Source organism: Delphinapterus leucas, chromosome 12, assembly GCF_059928025.1.
Source record: "Delphinapterus leucas isolate spDelLeu-1000000601 "Yukka" chromosome 12, BTC_Dleu_Yukka2, whole genome shotgun sequence".
In the NCBI taxonomy this organism is placed as follows: domain Eukaryota; kingdom Metazoa; phylum Chordata; class Mammalia; order Artiodactyla; family Monodontidae; genus Delphinapterus; species Delphinapterus leucas.
The window spans coordinates 82,800,119-82,819,086 of NC_143140.1; the positions used below are offsets into that span (position 1 = coordinate 82,800,119).

The 18,968-nt window shown below is 40.1% G+C and overlaps 1 protein-coding gene across 14 annotated transcripts in view; it reads right to left on the bottom strand.

Moving 5' to 3' along the window:
- The window catches only part of SYNE1 (spectrin repeat containing nuclear envelope protein 1), a 454,201-nt gene that overhangs the window by 205,378 nt on the left and 229,855 nt on the right, over positions 1-18,968 (bottom strand). For all 14 annotated transcript variants that reach the window (XM_089922151.1, XM_089922158.1, XM_089922157.1 and 11 more), the window contains 11 exons: positions 18,136-18,289; positions 15,308-15,451; positions 14,355-14,519; positions 9,903-10,220; positions 9,047-9,202; positions 8,721-8,891; positions 7,770-8,096; positions 6,374-6,526; positions 5,897-6,064; positions 3,325-3,501; positions 975-1,121 (listed from right to left, as the gene is read on the bottom strand). In XM_089922151.1, coding sequence (XP_089778277.1) covers positions 975-1,121; positions 3,325-3,501; positions 5,897-6,064; positions 6,374-6,526; positions 7,770-8,096; positions 8,721-8,891; positions 9,047-9,202; positions 9,903-10,220; positions 14,355-14,519; positions 15,308-15,451; positions 18,136-18,289 — 2,080 coding nt within the window. The remainder of the gene's footprint in view (positions 1-974; positions 1,122-3,324; positions 3,502-5,896; positions 6,065-6,373; positions 6,527-7,769; positions 8,097-8,720; positions 8,892-9,046; positions 9,203-9,902; positions 10,221-14,354; positions 14,520-15,307; positions 15,452-18,135; positions 18,290-18,968) is intronic.

Here is an 18,968-nt window from a genome sequence, read left to right on the forward strand (position 1 = left end):
TGGCTCACGGGCCCAGCCTCTGCGCAGCATGTGGGATCTTCCTGGACCGGGGCAAGAACCCATGTCCCCTGCATCAGCAGGCAGACTCTCAACCACTGCGCCACCAGGGAAGCCCCATATTCTATTTTTTATAAGGTGTAATACATGCACTTCTGTGAGCCATTTCATGACTTAAACAATGTAAATCATTTAAGCCAGAAAGTATACTTTGGGGGACATATTAACTGAACATATTCTCTAAGTGGACTAAATGAACAAACATTATTTTAATATCAGTCTGAGGTAAAAAAATTGAATTTTTACATTACTTCCTATCTGGCAGCAACCTTTACAACTAAATTCCTTTAAAATATATTCTTTGCACTACATAGAAAAGTTGCTTAGTACAAAAAATTTTAAAACATCCCTCAAATATTCTGATGAAGTATCAGCAGCAACATTTTAAGCATGTAGATGTCAAATGAATATGCCACAGGTTCCTTTCACATGATAACAATAATTCATTCAGCATTCACTCAATAATTATTTAATAAGCACCTCGTTTTGTGCCCAAAAATGCAGGAGAGGCTAATTTTGCTTTTCTGTTTACAAATCACGTACACTGCGGTACAGCATTTGAATTTCTTCATGACTTTCGGAAGCAAGCATACTTATAATCACTTTACCTATTAGAACACTGAGGCTCAGAGAAATTCAGTGATTTACCCATGGTCACCCTGTTGAGCAGGTACTGGAATCGATCTTCTGGCTACAGTGCCCATGCCCTATTTATTCTACCAGATTGACCTCAGTTGTGCGTCCGTCTTCCTGGTTAGAATGTGGACTTAACTGGAATCAAGCTCAGACCTTATTTATACTTTTATATCTCCAGCAACCAGCACAATTTGGCACATAATGGCACAAAATAGCTTAACATATTTTCATCAAATGAATGAATCACAGCGTAACATAAACTTGCAGGAATCACAATCTACCTGCTTAACGGCTTCTGCCCTGCTGAGAGGGGGATGTGCACTTGGCTTTAAATCGGGCTGGACTGCAGAAAGCCAGGCCTGGCACTGCTGCAGGGTGTCTTGTCGACTAACGTGCTTCTGAAGTTCATGTTCCAGACTCTGGTACACCTGAGACAGAACAATCATGCTGCGGTCGTGAGAGCTGTTTTATATCTCTAAAAAGATCACTGCAAGCAAATGAAACAAGTCCACTTTAAATGGATCCCTCTCCCCACCATGCCCCCCAAAACCAGACACATATCTACGGAGTCTGCATATGTTCCAAAATGTTGCAAAGCACATGGGCTATGCCCCAGTTTATAACTTCTCAACCCACACATTACAACATAATATCCTGATCATGGAAAGACAAGGTGGGCAGGGTGAATGTAACGCTAGAAATGTGTTAGAATACATAAAATCTTTGGAGGAAATTGGTCAAACATAAATCAAAAGTTTTTGCAGCTTTCCCCCATGGTATAAATACCGTCCTTTTCATTTAAACTAGAAACTAAAAGTAAAAATAAAATGCTGGCTCATGAAAAGATAACCAATATTTCTCTAACTGAACAGCTTCTGTTTTAGGGGTAGGGTAAATTGGAACTAAATTATAACACAGGGGAGTGGAGAGTTTGATGCCCTCATTTCATCTTAGAAGTTACATTCCAGGAAAACACTAATCTAGAATAACCCAAACATTTTCTAATGCATCTATTCAATTACTTAATCCTCAACCAGCCAAGCAATTTTCATTTTATCCACAAAGACATGTTGAGAAACTATTATGTGTTTCCTTGAAATCAAGGTGAAATATACCTATGACGTTTTCTGAGCAAGCTCTTCATCAAAAACAAAAGAAAGAAAAAAAGACTATGAGGTTAGACTGTCTTTTCTTTCCTTATTGAGACAACAGAAGCAGTAATTGAATTCTGCTTTTCTCTGTCATCTATTAAATTAATCATTTTTATCTGATATTAGGACTATCCCTTATTTATTTTTATTCCAAGCAGAACCAAAAAGAAAAAAGGTATTTTGCATTCTTTAACATTTTTGCAAAGTTTAATTATAAGATTCTGACTCTGTTCTTAGAATTTCATCTACTTTTTAAAAGTTTATTTTTAAAATATGTTTGTCTTTCGAACATTTACTAATTAAAAAAAAAATTAAGCTGTGTCCCTAATGCACAGAAAAAGCCTGCTACAAAGACAGTGCTAAGAAATCTCTGTTGAGTGAGTGAACAAATGAGCTTACCAAAAGCTCCATGCTACTATTTTTCTTGTCTCACCCCCTTTGTCATCATTTGCAATTATTTGTTAGATTCTTTTATCCCTCTTTTTTATTAACTTTTTTTTTTTTTTTTTGCGGTATGCGGGCCTCTCACTGTTGTGGCCTCTCCCGTTGCGGAGCACAGGCTCTGGACGCGCAGGCTCAGTGGCCATGGCTCACGGGCCCAGCCGCTCCGCGGCATGTGGGATCTTCCCGGACCGGGACACGAACCCGTGTCCCCTGCATCAGCACGCGGACTCTCAACCACTGTGCCACCAGGGAAGCCCGTTTATTAACTTTCTGAAGGTGGATTTTCCAAGTCTAGGGATCAACTAATGTCACCCAGCATTTTTTTTATTATCGTGATGAACACAGATAATTCTCCCCATGTCACTTGTATTTCTCCAGTTCTTACTAAATAGCTCAGTAACAAAAATAGATGGACCCTTCTCAGTGTCATTTATAAATTCCAGAATAATAAAGAGTAATCCACTAATTTTACTTAATTGTTGTTAAAAGGGTGATTCTTATTTATCTTAGACTTATATCTATAACATTAAGGATTCCATTTTATTGGAGGGATACCCACTGAAGTATACCTTGAAATTGGTGCTTACTTCTTTTCTCAATTTCTATATGAATACATAAAAATACTGAATTAGAGTAGAACCTGGGCTGCATAGAGTTAAAAAGAAATAATTATTGTGTGACTTACAGAATAAACTTATTTTGATGTAATAGAATAAATGGCAAATAAGAAAGAAGTATTATTGATGGTGTGCAAATAAAAACAAACAAAATTTAAAATTTTTTTCATAATCAATTCATGGAATAAAGGGATTGAGTAAAACCACATGGCTGAAATTCGCCACTTCATCACATCAATCAAATATATGATATGTTAGTTCTATGTTGACATAGAGACTATGAAATCTATCTTTCTGTCTGGAAAAACACCAAAACGATCCCAAAGACTGAAGCACAAAAACTATTTTTAAAAACCTCCAGTTTGCACAGTTTTTCTCCTTAATTCTTCATCATTCTAGAATGTTCCAGTGGTACTCACCCTCTGGGCTGTACTGCAGATGGCTGAGTAACTATCCTTTGTGCCCTGCAGATGAGCGTGTACATTTTGTTTAAGTTTCGCTTGGAGGTGGTCTGCACACTGGCTGATCAAACTGTCGCCTTTAATTTTAAGGTTGTTCAAACGGTCTTCAAAACCAGCAATTTCTTCCATCATCGCCTACAAAAAATGAAACAAGTACTGAGTTCTCATTCCAGTTTTAGTCTTTAAATAATCTATTCATCAAACAGAGAGTTAAAGATCAATCATTTCACTGTTTAAAATGTTTTTAAAAGGGTTTTGCAATTTGTCTTGGTTACCATATCAACAAATGAAAAAAGAAGTATATTTTCAGAGATACTCCAATGGGAAAAGCTAATGAATTTAATGGATTAAGTTACATACGAATAATGAAGTAACCTTTAAGTGATTTCATGAGGCTGATCTCAGTTAGAGATCTGCTCCATGGTATTATTACCAGCAAGAAGGATGTTAATACATTTTTCATCTCTATAAATTATGATTCTGGTATAATTTATATCTAAAATAATCTAATTACAACTTAATCTAATTTACTAATGTCTAATTTATCTAATATGATATCTGATTTATGTAATAATCGAATGTCTAAATTATGTAAGATCTAATAATACTTATATTGATAAAAATAACCTTTATCACTTACCATTTATTAAGCACCTGCTATAGTGAAGGGACTATATATAAGCCCGGATAAATGTGTATTATTACTATTGTTTTACAGATGAGATTGAAGCACAGAGATGTTATAAGACATGTTCAAGGGATTTCCCTGGTGGCACAGTGGTTAAGAATCCGCCTGCCAATGCAGGGGACACAGGTTCGAGCCCTGGTCCGGGAAGTTCCCACATGCCGTGGAGTAACTAAGCCCGTGCGCCACAACTACTGAGTCTGTGCTCTAGAGCCCGTGAGCCACAACTACTGAAGCCCGGGTACCACAACTACTGAAGCCTGTGAGCCACAACTACTGAAGCCCGTGTGCCACAACTACTGAGCCTGGGCTCTAGAGCCCGTGAGCCACAACTATTGAAGCCCGTGTGCCACAACTACCGAGCCTGCGCTCTAGAGCCCGTGAGCCACAACTACTGAAGCCCGCGTGCCACAACTACTGAGCCTGCGCTCTATAGCCCGTGAGCCACAACTACTGAGGCCCGTGTGCCACAACTACTGAGCCTGCACTCTAGAGCCTGCGAGCCACAACTACTGAAGCCTGTGCACCTAGAGCCTGTGCTCTGCAACAAGAGAAGCCACTTCAATGAGAAGCCCGTGCACCACAATGAAGAATAGCCCCTGCTCGCCACAACTAGAAAAAGCCCGTGCCCAGCAACGAAGACCCAATGCAGCCGAAAAGAAAAGAAAAACCATATTCAAGGTTTCACAAGTAGTAAATGGCACATCCCCCAGCTTTGGGCCCGTCTCTGCCCGATTCCAGTTCACACACACCACTATGCCCACCTGTGTTCTCTAGTGAGCTTTCTCACAAGATCACTTAGAGAGCAGGAACCAACTTTTTCAAATCAGGTTCTAATTTCCTTACAATGCTAATGACAAGTGACATTCCAACACAAAGTTTCCTGGGTTGACACATCAATACATCTAAGGGAAACCATGTGGTCCTTCAGCAGCCCAGGGTCCACCACTTTTTTTCCAGTGGTGCTGGGTTAAGTTATTATATATGCCACATTGAAAAGAAACATTTTATCTTCGAGCTGGAATGGAACCGCTACATCATGAGGTTACTGAGGGCATTTTCTCAGTGCCAAATAGACTATATCATGTAGTTACTTTTCTGTTGGTATTTGCTAAATAAAATTTTCTCCTATAGGAATCTTGAAGCCCAGAATGGTTAACCGGTCTTCCTAAGACACACTGCTAGATATTTACCATGTCACGACTAAAAATCAGTTTCCCATTAAGCTCACCGAAATTGCTCCATAAAATTGTGACTATATGACATCTGTCACCTGGCACATATAATTACTAAAAATACATATTAATAAATATACTAACACCACATGTCAGTACTGTACTTTATGGTTTACAAGATACTTTCACATACATTATCTCCCGTGATGAGGCTGGTGTCATTATCACCCTTAACAGAGGAGAAAAGGAGGCGCAGAGGGGCTAAGTCCCCCCAGTTAGGAAGAAGACAGTCTGGCTAGAACCCAGACTCTTTGACTACTACTTTTGTATCCTATCTTTGGCTATACTTTTCTAAAATAAAAATAATTTCTCTTTGATAAATTACTCCCTAAAGATTATATTCTGCAATGAAAAACTATTGGCTGGGAAAAATGCTACAATATGTTCAGAAGGTGAATGCCAAGATTCAGCTGTTGTTAGTCACTTAAATATTAAATTGAACTGTTCTCAATTATAAGTCATTCTTGAGACTCAGACCTGATTCTTTAGGTGCAATCATTATGACCCAGAGAGGTGCATGCGTGCGCTCACACACACACGCACGCACATACACACCGCACACCTGCTAAAGCCACCCTGTATTCTTCAGCTCCTTAAAGCTCAGGCATACCTTGTGGCGGGCCAGTTGCTGGGTAACCGTCTCTAGACTGCTTGTCTCCATGAGGTCAGGTGCCACTAACCTTCCTGACATCTGCAGCAGCCACTTTTCCACTTCTTGGAGCTCACTATTGTAATCTTCGTGGTCTCTGACTTTCACCTCGAGACGGCAAACATGCTCCTGTGAAGCCAGGTGTCCGTTAGAAGTGACTTTCAAGCCAAAAATCTACTCAAAACTTTCATAATTTTAAAAGCCCAGGAAAACTCATAGGGTAGGTAGAGTTACACACATCAGAAACTTACTAGGAACGGAAAAAAAAAGATACAACACGACCCACAAAGTCGTTTCGCCATTTAAAATGCCCATCTGAATAAAAGGAAAAATATTGACCCATACCACGCCTTAAAATTTTCTGACAGATAAAAAGGAGTCAGGACCCCCTTTGTGGCAAATACACACATTTGTATTGAATTTCTGATCACTCCTTACTTTTCCTGAACTGCAGAGGTTCTGGTAATCACTTTGAAGTTGATCTATTTTGTCCTTTAAAGTAACATCCTGCACCAGCTCCAGGAGGGCTTCCCCTTTTTCTCTCACTGATTTTACTGATGGTTCATGGGACAACACCGTTTGTTGAAGTGACTTGAATTACAAAGAAAAAACAAGAGCCAGCTCATCTATGTGATCAAGGCGAATATATACATATACGTTGGCATGTATAAGTTTATCTACTTCAAATAAAGATCTGACATATACTTTAAAAATTAATAAGTATAAAGCAATAAAGAGAGAATGCCTTTTTATGGCTAATACAGTTTTTCAATACAGAGTAAAAGTAAGACATCAAATAGCCCTTCACATGCGCAGAGAGAAGTATGGAAAAGAATTACATTCGGCTAAATTTAACATGGTTCATATTGCTGGCTTCTAGCTCATTCCTTTCGGCAGAGAAGTAAACCTTAATTCTCTACGAAGGGAGCGAGGTGCTATCTTTTGATTTTGACTCGTGAAATCAATAGCAGCTTGAGCTGGATGTGAAGTCTGGGAGACAAATTCCAGTTGCAACGTCGCTATGATGGCCTAAAAGTGCTATTTAAATATATCAAGAACTCAGAGGGAACTAAAAAAGAAGAAGCAGTGTGATTCTTATGTAACACCTTCAAAGACACGCTGTCAGGCTAGGCAGAAGAACCAAGGACAGGAATAGACATACTGGCTGGAGTAGGAAAAAGCTGCCAACAGGAAAAGCTTCGAGGCAAGCCATCACACTGTAATTCTTAAAGAATATCGCTAAATAATTTGGGTCAAATTTAGAAAACAGACTATTCCATGTATAAGCTTCAATAACTGTTTCACAGATTTGAGCATGTGAAATATTTATATCTACAGCATGTATAGTGATATCCACATCACCATTTATTCTTTCAAAAATTAATTTCTAAGATGTTTAACTACAGTTGGTTAACTAGAATTTATTTTCTTAGAAATATGATGTCTCATTTTGAATTTACCACAGGTCAGTTTATAGGCCTTCTGTACCAAAAGATGAAGGAAAGACTCTACAAAAAAGATAAAATCTGTAGGTGTGAGATCCTAATGCCAAGAAGGTTTTTCTGGAGGATCCACATACCTGGATCACACTGTCAGAATAGATCTCCATTTACTGATACAACCTTTGAATATCAGACAAATACAATTCCTGAATGGAAAGATAAGTCTGATGTAGTGTTTCCAGCCAAATAAATCTATACCACTCCCCACCAGCAGAATAGGCACATTAGGACATTTTCTAGCACTCACTAAGGGTGACACAAACCAGGAATCACGTCCCACCAGTTCAGTCCTACATGACGTCCTCGTGCATCTGTCAGTAACAACACACTACCTTGTATTTAGATAGCTGAGCTTTTTTCTCATATAATTCCATTTTGGGTTCTTCAGGAATGTATAGGACTTCTCGGTACTCTGCTATCCACTGAGTTAGTGCTTTGTATTTATCTGAGAATTCCTTTGTCAAATGAAGGCCTTTTTCCAGAGTCATGTGCTCCTTCCGGACAGTGCTGGTCAGTTCCTTCAACTGTTCCACGTGGTCATGGATCTCTTTTCTTAACGTCTCTGCCTCACCATCTTCCAAGTATGTAAGAGCTCTCTCTCCTTTCTCTCGGGCTGATTTGAGCAAACTCTGGCCTTTCTCCATGTCTTTCAGCAAACCCTGAGAAAGAGTGGGAAGCAAATACAAACAAACAAATGAATAAACAAACAAATAAATGCAAATAACTTAGCATTATTTCTTTCCTTTTAAAGAACAGCCTTTCAAGTCCCATTCTTGAGTCCACTGATTTCTCCTTAAAATATGTTTTTTGAAGTTTATAACCAGATTTGGTCTGCCAGCAATCAGGAATCTTCTTTACTTCAATATAGGTCTTTTAAAGTCTTGATCAGCATATCATTTCCAAATCAGAGACTTAAGGAAGAACCTGATGTTTCTCTTGTCCGTAACAGTGCTCCTATAGATCTGAGTTAAAACTCTATTAACGCACAGTGCCATGAATTTGAGATAATTTTTTTCTTTTAATATTTAGTGTCAAACTGGAACTTAGTTAAGAATTTCGTGTGTAGCCATGTGTAAGACATTGAAATGACTTCACAACACAAATAAATGAAAGCCAGTCTTTAGCTTAAGAGATTATAACTTGGAATTTAGAGTGAAATGATGAGCCACGGATCACCAATCATACTGGGCGGGGATGAACACACTCCCAATTCTACGGGGGAAACAGGAACAGCTCGTGAAAGAAGAAGGGCTGGGAGACAAACCTGATATTTGCATGCCTACCTCCAATGTCTTCATTTTTTTCCCCATCATCACTTTATCTACTTTATCAATTTTGGCAGCCACATTCTTGAAATTTTTGTGAGTGGAACTGTACCAATCCGAATAGGAACTTAAAGATAATTCTGATTCCTCCAAACTCTGGATCTCTTCCTCCAGGAATTTTATTTGTTCCTTCGAAAGAAGAAACACAATTCAACAGTGATGAAAGACCTGTGCCAGTGCGTTTCTTGATAAACACGTATTATCTTCACTGGAAGTTAGCGAAAGGAAGAACATCTGGCTTGGGAAGTTTGCTGGCCTATGATGAGCAGGGGTGGCCCACTCACCAGCACCTGGAGGAGAAGGGCCTGGTATCTGGACGTCAGCTGGGTGGCCTGGAAGCCCATTTGGCTGCTCACGTGGCTCTCATCTAGGATCTCCTGTGCTCTGGCTCCCACTTCCTCAACGTCGTCTCTGTACGCAGTGATTTCTTCATGCCACTTCTGAAATGACACAATATCGAGGGAAAGGCTCAATCTTACAGACTCTTGAGTAAGACAAATAAATATATCTTCTTACTAGAAAACGATTTCAGTGTATTTTTAGAATATATTTATTCTGTGATATAATTTTGAAAATACTTCACATAAAACCTTCATGAAAATGTAATTCCAGTAACATGATAAAAACTGTAAACTTAATGAGTTTGAGTGCTTTTCTGTCTATATTACATATATTTTTATATCTTTTGTTGTACTTAGATAAATTTTAAAATAGATGAATAAGGAAAAGAAGTTCCAGAGGCCTAAGGATTATTTTGATCATGTGCACTGACTCTACATAAAAATTAGAATAAAATTAATTTTCAAGTATTATGTCAATGTAGTACATTAGAGCAATTTCAAATCAGAGCCATACACAAATTATTGCAACACTAGCATTCATGTATCTTTACCAAGCAAGGTAATAAAGCTTGGGAAGAAAATATAAAATACTTCATTAAACTAGACTGCCTTAGGATTCTAATAAATAACTGCTGATAGAAGAATGCTCCATTATGATGTACATCAAATTTTTCTGCAAGTAGAAAGAGATTTTGCAAAAGCTAAACCTTGGACCAAAAGTTACTAAATATTTTAAGGAAACAAATTATGCAAGGCAACTGCTACTCTGACAAAGATGAGGAATTTACATTAGTTGTACCTTCATCTGATGTAATTGTATCTCCTTGGCTGCCCGGTTAGACTGACGTCCACTTCTGAGACTCACTTTGTCCTCCATTGCTTTTAGCCACTCGTCTACTTGCTGAAACTTTTGTTCCATCAGTCTCAATTTGTTGACTACATTATTGAACTGAGTTCGGGTCTCGGACAGCCTCTGCTGGTAAGCCTGCCAGTCCTGCCGGAGAGACTCTAATGCCCGGTCCTCCGTCTGGGGGATGCCCGATGGTATCACTTCCTCTCTGGTGTGCAGCACTGAATGCAACAGGGCCTGCCCTTCTGTGCAGTGCACCTGGAGCTCCTGTAGGGGAAAGGTATGGCTGCCACACCTCACTTATATTTTACACCCGTGTAAGTGATCATGTCTCACCCAAGCCAACCGTGCCCTTCACATTGGCTTCAAGAAAACTTCACGTTAGGAAAGAATGCTTTGATTCCGACTTACACACAAAAAATATGTACCGAAAACTGCATACTGTCTCCCAAGTCAGGAGAAACATTCTGAAATATTTCCAATTAAATTAATCAGAATGCACACATATACACACTGAGAGAAATATTTTTCTCAGTCATCTTAGAAGCAATGTCTGAAATTTGGTTTTTCAGCCTACAGGCAAAAAACACTGTGATTAAAGGGTTATTGTTTAATATAATAACCTAGGCTTTTTTTGGCTCCTAATCTGTTTAAAGAGCCTAAGGTTTCTTGCTTTGACATTGAATGGGATCAGTGCTACATGTGTGGCTGAGAAAAGAACAATGGACCTTGCTTTTGCTCAGGAGGGATCCTTTGCCGAAGATGTTCTAGGGAATGCGATGGCAAAGAGGAGTTGGCCCTGGAGGGTACAGGGCATACAAACCTGAAAGGCTGAATTATCACACCTGCCCATCAGGTACTCCTAGGTACAAATACATTTCCCTCCACCAAGGCATAAGTCCCAGAAATTTACCCTACTAATTTAGTATGAACCAAGTCTTGAAGAGCATAAACTACTTTTTTTATAGAAAGAAAAACTTATATCCTTAAAGATGTTAGCAAAACGGTATTATACACTTGTGTTACTTGATCTGATCATCTAAAGTTGAAAGGGACCAAGTCAAATCCTACCAAGAATGTTAAAAGTGCCAACATATTTAGTCAGAATACAATAGTATTAAAAAATCTTTAATACCAACGAAATTGCTCATATCTGACCACTTTTACCCATAGAAATAGCAATCTTATATGGTTCAGACTATTGGATACATTTGTCCTCAGCTATGATATCACTCCAAAAATGTTGTAATGTGAATGTATTGTAAATGGAAAAGAAGAACAATTTGTATGGTAAAATATTAATCAAATGATGACAAACAGAAATTTTATTCCAAAATTCCTAAAATTTTTTAAAGGTAATTTTGTACAATCTCTTTCCTTAATTCAGGGTTTGGCAAACTTTTTCCATAAAGGGTTGGACAGTAAATATTTCAGGCTTTGTGGGCCACACAATCTCTGCTGCAAGTACTTAACTGCCTAACCTTGCCCTTGTGGTGCCAAAGCAGCCATAGACGCTACATAGATGAACAGGTGTGGCTGTGTTCCAATAAAACCTCATTTAAAATACGGGTTCTGGGCTACAGTCTACTGATCCTTGCCCTAATTAATCTCCTTTTTAAAAATTAATTAATTAACTTATTTATTTATTTTTGGCTAGGTTGGGTCTTCACTGCTGTGCGCGGGCTTTCTCTAGTGGTGGCGAGCAGTGGCTTCTCTTCGTTGAGGTGTGTGGGCTTCTCATTGCAGTGGCTTCTCTTGTTGTGGAGCACAGGCTCGAGGCACGTGGGCTCAGTAGTTGTGGCTCACGGGCTCTAGAGCACAGGCTCAGTAGTTGTGACGCATGGACTAAGTTGCTCCGTGGCATGTGGGATCTTCCCGGACCGGGGCTTGAACCCATGTCCCCTGCATTGGCAGGCAGATTCTTAACCACTGAGCCACCAAGGAAGCCCCTACTTTTCTTAATATATCACCCTTTCCCTATTTTATAGCAGTTTTCACTATTCTACAAATCAATGCATTAGATAAATTCTTATATATATACCACATTTCAAGTATTTATTCTGAGGGGAAAATATAGTTAAATATTTTAAAAATCTATATGTTCTAAGACTCAAATTAAACCTTCAGTAAATGCAAAATAATCTGTGAACATGTTTCACACTGCTGGCAGACCCCCATATGACTAAGTGAGCTGTAGGACATCGGGACCCTGAAGTAGTTCTGCTGTGCAGTTGGAATGTCACGTCTCCACCACCAGTTTCCGCCTTAGCATCTCCCCTCCCTTTTTAACATCTGTGGTGACTCAAAATAAGACAGTGTCCATAAGAATTAATACACAGTGAACTGAGAGGTAGGAGTTAGGTTTGGGTTTGGGCTACATTAATACTGACCAAAGTGAAACATTTTCTTCTGAACAGGAGAAACATCTGCTGGTGACAAGTGGCTTCTTGGCCCAGTTCCTACACAGAACTTGGAGAGCTTGGCATTTGCTGGCCAAGAATGTCTGGAGTGAAGGGCTGAGAGGGGTTATAGCCAGAAAACCAAGTCCATTCCATTAAGATAAATTACAACAGCTAAACGTAGCAGACCAGGGTGTGCTACTATTAAGAATAAAATGGATGAGATCCTTAAATAAGCTAATGAAACTATGACTCTTCAACTTCTGCTGTATATTTATTTCATGAATGGACTATTATTTAAATAAGATTTTTCTCCCATCTCATTTAATCCTTCCTCAGAACAACTCTGTGGAGAAAACTGAGTCAGAGACGTTTACCTCTGCCAAAGTCACCCAGGGTCAGTTCTCACCGTAAGTCAGAGTCCAAACTCCCTAATCCCAACTGTGCACTCCCGCCATTACACAACACTCCCGCCATTACACAACACTCCCTGAGACCCACTGAAATAGCCAGAAATGTTATATGCCAGCGATGACCATCTCAGTCCCGCTTTTCCACCTTGTGTGAGCTGTAGGTACATCTTGCCCAATCCTGAACCAATTCCAATAAGAGCTGACAGTGTTCAGTAAGTTCCAACACACAGCTGGTGGGACACAGAGTTGTCTTGCTGGCCTTTCTCTGTTCTCTAATCTGTGTGCCTGGTTTCCCCTTCTTGGGAACCCCCTGACCCCTATCTGTCTCTCCAGGTAAGATTAAGGGGCTCTCTTTTTTTTTTTTTTTTTTTGCGGTACGCGGGCCTCTCACTGTTGTGGCCTCTCCCGTTGCGGAGCACAGGCTCCGGACGCACAGGCTCAGTGGCCATGGCTCACGGGCCCAGCCGCTCCACGGCATGTGGGATCTTCCCAGACCGGGGCACGAACCCGTGTCCCCTGCATCGGCAGGCGGACTCTCAACCACTGCGCCACCAGGGAAGCCCAGAGTGCTCTCTTTGATGCTCCCATAAGATCCCTAATAATAGAGTAGTTCTATTATTGTCCTTATCACATTGTTAGATAGATCATTACGACCTATCAACGGGTCCACATTTCTTTAGAATGTAAGTTCCTTGCAGGCAAGAATAATATTTTACTCATCTTTATCTGCAGTAGCTAGCCAAGTACAGTGTCTGCACCGCATTAGGTGTTCAGTAAATGTTGAATGAGTCAATGAATAAGTGGGTTAGGACCACTTTCCCCATGAGGTTTGCCATCTCGCCCTGAATCTCAGACTGCTTAGCTGAGCACCAGTGCTTTTTCTAGCTCCTCGAATTCCTTCTTCTAGGTCTCTGTCCCCGGGCCTGTATCCTCAGCAACGTGGGAGATTTGGGTTAAAACCAGATGGCCTAAGATGGTGTCACCAATTTGACTTTGAGAAGTGTCACGTGCTATTGACTCCTGCAGCTGTGTTCCACATCTAATTCAACCCTTTAGGGAGGAACAGGCAGGTGGACCAGCCAACACCATAAATGAGGCCACAAGCCATTCCTGTCAGAGGCCACCTTAACAACTCAACCAAGTCCTCAAGTTCCAGCCCTGCTCAGTCTAAACTGCCTATCAAATGATCTCGGCTAGCATACGCTACTGAGGTCCCAAAACACTATAGATCAGACCGTACTAGGGTTTCACTTAATATATATCAGCTATTTACAGGATTTAAGGTCACAGCTTAAAATAATGATTCCTGGGGCTTCCCTGGTGGCACAGAGGTTGAGAATCCGCCTGCCGATGCAGGGGACACGGGTTCATGCCCCGGTCCGGGAAGATCCCACGTACCGCGGAGCGGCTGGGCCCGTGAGCCATGGCCGCTGAGCCTGCGCGTCCGGAGCCTGTGCTCCGCAACGGGAGAGGCCACAACAGTGAGAGGCCCGCGTACCGCAAAACAAAAAAAAAATTAATAATAATAATAATAATGATTCCATATTCAGAATGAAAATTCCTTTGTTTTATGATGAAGTAGACTTTACCTGAAGATCCCGCAACGTTGTCTCGTGAGTGTGGGCATCACCTTCAAGAACTGAATATCGGTCAAGCTTTTCTTGCTCTTGTTGCAGCCAAGCTTCAAACGCCTTCAAGTCTCTCTGATACTCTTGGTGCAGGCGAACTAGTTTTTCAGACTTGGTTACTGCTTCCTATTATTAGCATGTAAGATGATTAAGATGGGGATACATTTCTACATGCAGTTTCAATGTACTGTAAGAATTCACTTTTGGAATTTTAGAAAAGCATGATTATTAAGTCATTAAAATATGAATGTTTCCTAGAAAAGTAAAACATTAAGATTTAGGCAAAAAATATAAAAAAACGTAATATTAGGAGTAAAAGGGGTCTTAAAGATGACTTTCTTGAATTAACTTCCTGATCTCTGAATTCCTTATGAAATGTAATATGGATATTCCAAAAAATGAATTAACTTTGTCATAAAAATACATTTTTGCTAATGAAGAAAACTGAAATTCTTATATTGTGCCTTCAGTGAGGATTTGGACTCACTGTGGATTTAAGTTTTCATGTACTTTGTCTAATAAAGTAAGGTGTGCTGAACGTTCACAAAGAAATAAAAAAAGCCCAGTATTATAAATATTATTGGTGATTATTTCCAGCTTTAGAAAATTGTCATCAGCAGACATATTAAAGAATTTATGAGTCTTCCTTATGAAGCTGCCCCCAATTTTTCTACAATAGGTACATTTCTAGGACTTTTTAATTGAGAATTATTTTCCTTCAGTAACTTTCATATCCTAACAATAGTTGAGGGTTTTGCCAGTGGGGTATTCAAAGTATTAAAATTCATTTTGCATTTTTTTGTTCTATCTGTTTTCACAAGGCTGTCATTGCCCCAAATAAATGAGTCTTTAAATAAGCACAGCTCCAAACACTGCATTTTCAGTGGGTTTGTGTGGAACACGGTGAGCCATACCTTGGTCCGCTCTCTGATGTCTCTGTATCGTTCTTGCAGGTCCTGGAATTCTAACTGGGTGACGTAGTGCTCTGTCATGCCAGCTCCTTTGACTTCAATGGTCTCCAGCAAGCTGCTGTGGCTCAGCACTTCTTCATTTAGTAACTAGAGAACATTCAAAAAAAATAAAGGAATTGGTGCATATATAATCATATCAATGGTACTATTAAAATTAGGATATTTTAACTGCATACTTGGCAAGTGATCTCAGGTTATCCATCTGTAGACAGATAGATAGATCACTCTATCATCAATCTATATCTATATATCTATATCTATATCTAGAGTCAGGGGGTGTATTTGATATCTGGCCCAGAACTGTCTCCGAGATTCTGATTCCAGTTGACTTGGAAACCTCAAACTTAATTTGTCCAAAAATGGGCATTTGACCTCTACTCCATTCCCATCCTTCCCCAGCCACCAATAAACTTCCTTCCCCTTCAGTCTTTTTCCAAACAGTAAATGCTACCATTCCCACCCAGCTGGTCAATTCAGACCACTGGAGTCACCCTTTCTCCCTCCATCCATGATGAAATCCTGTTAGTTCTATCTCTTCACTGTATCCTGACATGTGTTCACCTGTCTCCTGCAAACCCCCAGCCCCCGCTGCTATCACCTTTTACTTGGACTTTTGCAATATCCTGCTAGGCAGATTCCCTGCCCCCAGTTCCTGCCCAGTCCCTTTGTCCACACTCCACACAGCAGCTTGAGTGATAAAAGTCTGTAAGATTCTAAAGGGAATCGTGTCACTCCCCAGCTTAAAACATTGATTATCTTCCCAAAGCTGTCAGGATCAAATAGAAAATCCACAGGCTAGCATCCTCATGGTAATGCAGGATCTGGTCCCTGGCCCCTCTGCCAGATCACCTGGCAACAGCCATCCATTTATTCTCGGCTCCAGCAACACCCAGCCTTTCTTCTAGCTCCCTTTTATCTGAGCCAGGTTCTCTCCCTCCTCAGGAACATGCTGATTATTCCATCTGAAATGCTCTTTTCCCACCTCCTCCCCAGACTGACTTCTCTGCACTAAATTCCTTAGAGCATCATTTCCATCTACTATTTCAGAGACGCCTTTCCAGTCTCTCCTCCCCCTCCCCCGACTCCAAGCAGTCCATAATTGCCCTGTCCCAATGACTCTCTCTCATAACACGCAGTTTTTCCTTCAGGGCACTTATCACCAGTTATAATTATTTGTTTATTCATGCATTCTCGGATGAGTATAGGTGTCCCCTCCAGAATACAACCTTTGTCAGTTTTATTTACCTGGAATCGAGTACAATGCCTGCATTTATTGAATAGATGAATAATTAATATAGCAATAGATCATTATAACAATATAATGGGTAGGTAATTATGAGTAGATTAATTTTCAGATGCAAACAGTCATGCAAGCCCAGAAATGTTAAGTGATTTGGCATAGGTCACGTAAGGCCATTTAGTCATTCAAATAACTTTTACTCAGCATTTGCTCTGTGTCAGACAGAGAGCCAAATGCATAGGATAAAAAGAAAATTAAGCATCTTTATCCACTGAGGGAGAGAGGTATGTAAGCATATATTCTATAAAACCGATAAAGAGATATGAACAACAGAGAACAGAAGAACTAACTAAGCCTCGGGTGGTGGTGGTATCATAGAAAAGATAGCTTCTGAACTAATTCAGAAAGGTAAGTAGAAGGTTGCCAGGTGCCAGGGCACAGCTAAAGTATTCTGTGAAAAAGGGAAGAGATTCTGCAAAGGCATGGCATCGTTTAATTCCATTTAATGTGGTACATTCAGGAAATAGTGAGAAATACAGTAAGACTGGCACAAGGGTGGGAGGAGGGTGGGAGAGCAAGCAAAATGAGGCTGGCAAAGAGATTATTAAAATTCTTACAAACTAGAGGAGGGAGATTGGTACGATACTGTAAACAGTCGAAAGCAACGGAACTCTCAGGCAGGAAGGAGAGACATTCACCTTTATATGAAGCTAACGGGAGATGGAGACAAGAGACGAGGTGAGCTGTTGCAATTTAGGAAAAGGATAGATTAGAGTCAGGAGACATTTCTGAACTGGAATCAGCAAGACCTACTGCCTAATTCAAAGCGGGGGTAAGAAAGAAGGAGGTGGGGAAACGAGGTTCCCAGTTTCGGGTATTCAGTGTGGGGTGACACAAAAGAACTGACACCGAGAATACAGGAGTGTGAAGGATTTGGGGTAGAAGATAATAAGTACTGTTTAGGACACAATAAGTTTTAGGTAGAACAGGCCATCCAATGAATATGCCCTGGATGAATAAATCAAAGGTTTCCAAAATGTTATGTGTGAATACTAATATCAACAAAAAAGAGGTTTAAGAACATACCTCCAGTACCTACCTATCTATCTATCTATCTACCATCAAGCTACCCATCTATTAATCTTTACATGTAGTACTATACTAATATAAGCATTATGAAAAATATACAAAAGTAGAAATAGAAAAGGATGTGATAGAAAAGAAAGTACTTTTACTTCCGAATGATGAGCCGGCTGAAGATATGAAAAGCTATTACAAGTTGCCAAATTTTAAATATATCATAAAACACTCGACTATGAGGTTTTCCTGGAAGAGGACATTTTCACTCACTAACAAAATAGCCACAAACAAAAGTTTGGGTTGAGAAGCCATTAGAAATTATAGTAAACCCCTCAGATAGAGTTTGCCTATGTGGACAGCCCTAGGATTCAGGTGAGCACATTTCTGTACAACTATGGCAATTCTGAAGCACCTGTCAGAAAACAAATGGAATCTGAAATCCAGGTCCCACCTTGACTTTGCCGAGAGCGGCTGTTTTCTCCCGCACTTCTGCATACTGCCTTTCGGATTCGTTTAGGCTGGCCTCCACACTGTCCATCCAGCTGGAAAACTGTCGAACATCGTCCTGATAACTTGTCCACTTAGAAAGAGCTCCTTCAAGTTGACTGAAAGGTAATTGAAAGGACAGTAATCTACACTGAGAAGCCATGTACATTCAATCTGTCTGATCTCTATCACTGTGTTGGTTCTGTCTACTCCCCCAGCAGGAAGCCCATAGATCAGGACGGGGGCAAGCTTGAGAGGGGCTGAATGGCTGTGGCTTATCAAATCCAAGTCTGGGTCCCTGGCAAGCACAGCCTTGAGAAGCAAGGGTCAGTGAAGTCCAGGCCAACGGGTGGAGAAGAAGGACTGGATATAAAACCTGGAGTCAGGTTTTATATATATATATAGTCAGGTAACCAGGTCACACAAGACACTGGGAGAGGCCTGAAGACAAAACCAGGAGAGATGCCCTGAGTGAGGCTTTTCGGAGCCAAGACTCAGGGCAGAAAGAGAAGCAATATTTAACTCCATGAAGTTGAATAGGACATCCAGAGGAGAGGAAAAAAAAGTAATAAAAGAAGGAAGGAAGAACCGAACAAGAACAAGCATAGTCACTATCTTGCATGAGATTTAAAAATCAGAAAATCACAAATGATATAGGCTAACATTTCCTGAATTGGTTTAATTATTAAAACCTGATGATTTCTCTTACTGATAAATTAAGCACTTCCTTCTCTCAATACAGATGTTACATGTTTAACTCCGTTAATCATTTGTGTCTAACTTTACTAACAGGCTTGA